The following is a 5,664-nucleotide window of genomic DNA, read 5'->3' on the forward strand; positions in this document are numbered from 1 at the left end:
TACAACCTTGCTTGCTGAAAGTGAAGAGGACTTAAAACATTTACTGATGAAGATCAAAGACCACGGCCTTCAGTATGGATTGCATCTCAATGTAAAGAAGGAAAAATCCTCTCCACTAGACCAATAAACAACATTCTTATCAATGGAGAAAAGATTGAAGTTATAAAGGACTTCATTCTTCTTGGATCAACCATTAACACTCACAGAAACAACAGCTAAGAAATCAAATGACATATTGCATTAGGCAAATCTGCTGCACAAGACCTTTTTAAAGTGTTGAAGGGGAAAGATGTCAGCTTGAGGAATAAAATGTGCCTGACCCAAACCATGGTATTTTCAATAACCTCATATGCATGCGAATGCTGGACAGTGAATAAGGCAGACTGTAGAAGAATTGATGCTTTTAAGTTATAGTGCTGAAAGAGAATATTGAAAGTGCCATGGGCTGCCAAAAACACAAACAGGTCTGTGTTGGAAGAAGTGCAGCCAGAGTGCTCCTTGGAGGCCAGGATGGCCGAACTTTGTCTCTCATACTTCGGGCATATTGTCAGAAAAGACCAGTTTCTGGAGAAGGATATCATGTTTAGTAAGGTGGAGGGTCAGAGAAAAAGAAGAAGACCCCAGTGAGATGGATTGGCAAACTGGCAGCATCACTGGGCTCAAGCGTGGCAACAATTGTGAGGTTGGCCCAGGACCAGGCAGTGCATACGGTCACTATGAGTCAGTGGCACCTAACAACAAGTTTTCCAAGTCAACTGGGAGCATGACTATTGTCATTTTATGGAAAAACTATGTTTAACTATATAGGAAACTGTGAAACTATCTTTCACAAGTTACTGAAAAATTTTGCAGTCATATCAGCAATGAAAGTCAGTTCTTGTTCTGCATGCTTACCAGAATTTGATATTATCAATTTTTAAAAATTTTAATCATGTGTTAGCTTTTTGTTGATTTAATTATTTCCAAAATAAGTAGTCATAAGTATTTTTTTCAAATTCTTATTTTTTATGTAGAAATATTTACTAGATAATTGCTTGTTGAGATATACCCTTTTTCCCCTTAATATTATTATAATTTCTTTGTATATACTTAATATAATCAATGTTGTGTTTATATTTTGAATGTTTTTAATAAAGCCCACTTCTTTTCCATAGATTGTGCTTCTATGTGTATCTGAAATCTCATCAGCAAACCTAACACTATTAATTTTTTTTTAATCTATGTCCCATTTGTTGTTGTTTTTTAAATGTAAGATGTGAACTTTGTGTCTAGATTCATTTTTTTGGCAAGTTGATAGCCAAATTTTAAAATTCTTTTTATTGAAAAGTCTCTTCTTTATTTATTTAATTAATTTTATATCTTTTCAAAAATCCGTTGACTGTATTTGTATGGTTCTATTTCTTTACTGTTAATTCAGTACTTTTAAAAAATTTATCTATGTTCCTATTTCTTTCACCAGTGTCATATTATCCTGACTCCATAGCCAAATATAACATCTCTAAGTCAGGAAAATTAAGTTCTCCAAGTTTATTCTTTCTTCAGTATTGTCTTTGCTATTCTAGACCTTTTATTTTTTTCTTATGTACTTTAAAATCCATTTGCTATTAATTTGGATTGCCTTGAATTTATAGGTCAAATTGGACAGTGAACATCTTAACAGTATTGATTCTTCCAATACAAAATAATGTAATACCTCTTTATTTATTTAGATCTTCTTTAATTATTTTGTCCACAATTGTTTCATACATAGAGTTCCTGTGCCTATATTTCTATATTTATACCTATGTGTATCAGTTTTTGGAACTACTATTGCAAAGGATATTTTTTTTTATTTCAGATTCCAATGATTCATTTCTGAAATTTAAGTAAGAAACTAGTTTTACAATCAGTTTGTACCCTGAAGCCTGCTGTACTTGGTTTTCAGTTTCCTAGTTTGTTTTGTTTATATGTGTGGTAAACTTGTTGGGATATTCTATGTTTACCAACATGTCATCTATGAATAAAGGCTTCTTTCTCTCTTTGTTCCCAATCTGTATGCTTATAATTTTCCTTTCCTGCTTATTATTTTGGCTAGGACTTCGTTTTATATTGAATAGAATTGATGAGAGTTTACACACTTATCTTGTTCTTGATATTCTGTGTATGTTGTGGGTGGGGCCCCGTCTATCGTCTATCACCATTGAGTTTGATATTACCTTTTAGTGTTTGTGGGGAGGTCACAGAGAGCAAGTTTATTTGGTGAATGCTGCTTGCAAGCATTATCCAAGAGAGACAAGCTGGGAAAGGTACTGTGACAGCTAAGGAGGCCTTTAGGACTAGATAGAGTCTCTCACACAGGAAAGGCACAGGGCTCTGGGGACTTGGGAAGGACTGTTCACTCTGCACTATCCAGATGAGCTCTTTATAGTTCATATAACCATTGCTGTCCTCGTACCCTGCTACTAGCACCAGCATCTCTACTTCTTCCTCTGTCATCTTTTCACACAGTGTGACAAGGACATGCTGGATTTCAGTGCCCATGACAGTGCTATTCCCTTCCTTGTCAAACATCTGAAGGTCTTCAATATAGTCCTCATAGGTGCCCTGGTCCTTGTTCTTGGCCACAGTCTGAAACATGGGCAGGGAGTGCTCAAAATCCAGCACCTTCATATTCATCTCATCACTCTTGGGATTCCCCAGGACCTTGAGAACCTCGGAGTTGGTGAGGTTCTGGCCCAGGGCCCTCATCACGTCCCTACACTGACTGTACAGGATCTTACCATCACCTGTTCTGTCAAACAGCTGCAAGGCCTCCTTAAACTCTGCCGTCTGGTCCTCAGTGAAGTCACATATCTTGACTGCTCGGGTCTGGGGACCCTTTCCTGCAGTAATGGCCTACCTTTAAGTTTTTATAGATGCTCTTTATCAAGCTAAGGAAGTTACTTACTATTCCTAATTTATGGAGAGTTTTTCCATGAATGCATGTTGGATTCTTTCACATGCTTTTAATGAATTAAGTGATATGTTCTATGATTTTTTATTTAGTATGTTGATAAAGTGAATTATATTGTTTTTCAAATGTTGAGCCAGCATCACATACATAGATCTAGTCTCATTTGGTTGTGATAACATTCCATTCTTATAATGTCTTTGTCTAGATAGGCATTAGGGTGATGTTGCCCTAATCATATGAGGCTAACATGGTATAATTTTATCCATCCCTTTATTTTTAACCTATTGGAAGTTTTATATTTAAAGTAGATTTCTTGAAGAAAACATACAGTTGGCTCTATATCTAGTATAAACATGTCTTTTAATTAGTATAAATAAACTATCAATATTTAAAATGGTTTTGAAATATTTTGAGTAATTCCTACCATGTTTGCAATTGCTTTCTATTCATTAAATTTATTCTCTTCCTATTAAAGCATATTTAAGACAGTTGCTTTAAAGTCTGTATCTAGAAATTTCAATGTCTTGGCATTCTCAGGGATTATTTCTGTTATTTTATAATGTTCTTTTGAATGGACCACTTCTCTCTGCTTCTCTCTCTCTCTCTTTTTTTTTATTGCTACAAATCATAGAAGCCTTTATTAAATAAAAATATCAAAATGTCCGATTATTGTTTCTTGAAGTCCTGGTGTGCTGCTATAAGATAAGCACTGGGCTGCTAATCACAAGGTTGGCAATTCTCTGCTTCTCTTGTCTTGTTATCTTTTGTGATGAATTGGACATTTGAAAAATATAATGCACTAACTCGGAAAATCTCCACATCTCCATTTTTCTGTGTTTGCTGGTTTCTTTGTTTTCTTCCTTCCTTATTTTCTTCCTCACTTACTTCTACTTCCTTCTTCTCTTTCAACTTCATTTTTTCCTTCTTTCTTCCATTTCTTTGTGTTTCTCCATCTTTCATCTTTCATTATTTAAGATTATAATGGTCTGCTAGGTTAGCATCTTTTTGAAAGTAATTTTGCACAGATTTGATTACTTAATGTTTTACTGATATCTTTGTATTTTTAGCTTGTGTTCAGCAATTCTTCTGACAGAAGCATGTTAAAATTCCAGGAATTTAAAAAAGGAAGAAAAGAAAAAGAAAGGCATCAACAAACAGACAAAAGAAAAATGATAGAAAAAATAAAAATAGAAAGTCTCTTGAAATTTTTGAAGATTGATTCAGTGCAGGGAAATCCTTTCAATATGTAATTGAGTTAATTACAACTCATAACAACCCTGTATAGAGTTTCTGAGGAGAGGCTGGTGAGTTAAATTGCCAACCTTGCTGTTCATATGACATTTTGGTCCAGTGCTTATCCCACAGCACCACACCAGACTGGGCCTAGAGATCAGCTTAGGGTTTCCTAAAATACATTATCTTTCCCTGGTCATGCATGCAGCTTTGTCAATTTCCTGGTATATTGAGACATCTTTGGATGTTCCAAGTTACCCCCCCAAATGATCTTCCCAATTCTGAATTTCTCCCTAAGCTTTCTAGTTTGTGTTTCAATCACTCTTTCTTGGCCCAGACAGCTACAGCCATTTATGTATTCTGTCTCTCCTCCCCCCTGCACTATCTCCAAGATGAATAAGACAGAGATGTATGTTTTGCTTCAGTTTTTTAAATAGCCAGTGGGCAAATTAGAATAGAAAAACAGAATACTGTGCATAGCGTATGGACTGCTTCTTTCAGAGTTCAAGACCAGAATCTAAAACCAGAAATGCAGATTATACTCAGACAAATTGTTACACTACAGAAGGGCAAAGGCAGTGTTCAGTAACAAAAAAACCCAAAAAACAAAAAACTCTCCTACCGTGTTTTTTGGCATCCTCTTTTCTTGATTCACTAATCCCTTGGTTTTAATAAACTATATTTCAGAGTTCAGACAGGATTATTTCTTAACAGTTTCTACTAGGGTTTTCATGTTTCCTTGAGGGATAAGAATGTGGAACTTCTTACTCTGCTCTCTTGTTGATGTTAATTACGAAAACCTTTTAACGTTTCTTATAGTTCATATCTAATGACAGAGAATTTCCTCAGTTTTTGTCTGATAACGTCTTTAATTCTCCAGCTTTGAAAGGTAATTTTGCTGCATGCATAATTCTATGTGGATCTTTTTTATTTTATTTTATTTTTACTCAACATAGTTTCTAAAGTGACACATCCTCTAATGTTTACCTTTATTCCTCTAAGTAAAGGTCTCTACTCCACCCACTTTTGGCTCCTTGCAAGATTTTCACTTTACCTTTGGCTTCCTTTAGTTAGAAAATTGTATGCCTAGATGTTTGCTTTTGTATTTATTTTGTATTAATTTTATCCAAGTTTACTGGATCTGTAGTTTGATAAATATCATTAATTTTGGAAAGATCACAGCCATTTTTACTTCAATTAAGGCTTCTATTCCATTCTTTCTTTCTTTTCCTTTTGGTGTTCCAATTACTATTATTTTGTGTCTCTCAAAATATTTCCACAGTTCTGGGATGCTCTCTTGTATTTTTAAACTATTACTTCTTTTCTCTTTGCCTTTAAATTTTTTTTTTTAAATAATAGCTTTATTGAAATACAATCTACATTCTATAAAACAATTGCTTTAAAATATAGAATACGCTGGTTTTTAGCATATTCACAGAATTGCATAATCATCATCACTATCTAATTTTAGAAGAGTTTAACTAATTCCCAAAAAAACC

The 5,664-nt window shown here is 34.4% G+C and overlaps 1 protein-coding gene across 1 annotated transcript; it reads right to left on the minus strand.

The window, feature by feature from the left end:
* Positions 1-2,163: 2,163 nt before the first annotated feature.
* Positions 2,164-3,847, minus strand: LOC102821169 (myosin light polypeptide 6-like). Its single transcript, XM_006866010.1, has 2 exons — positions 3,737-3,847; positions 2,164-2,874 (listed from the first exon to the last, which is right to left on the minus strand). The coding sequence occupies exons 1-2, from the start codon at positions 3,845-3,847 to the stop codon at positions 2,164-2,166; spliced, it is 822 nt and encodes a 273-aa protein (XP_006866072.1).
* Positions 3,848-5,664: the final 1,817 nt, after the last annotated feature.

Source organism: Chrysochloris asiatica, unplaced genomic scaffold (genome assembly GCF_000296735.1).
Source record: "Chrysochloris asiatica unplaced genomic scaffold, ChrAsi1.0 scaffold00085, whole genome shotgun sequence".
Taxonomy (NCBI): domain Eukaryota; kingdom Metazoa; phylum Chordata; class Mammalia; order Afrosoricida; family Chrysochloridae; genus Chrysochloris; species Chrysochloris asiatica.

What these genes read in the sequence shown, in the direction of transcription:
- LOC102821169 (XM_006866010.1), bottom strand. Translation starts at nt 3,847, where the DNA reads ATGAAGTTGAAAGAGAAGAAGGAAGTAGAAGTAAGTGAGGAAGAAAAT. An exon ending in GAGATGTGGAGATTTTCCGA is followed by an intron (nt 2,875 to 3,736) that starts GTTAGTGCATTA and finishes ACTTAAAGGTAG; the next exon opens with GCCATTACTGCAGGAAAGGG.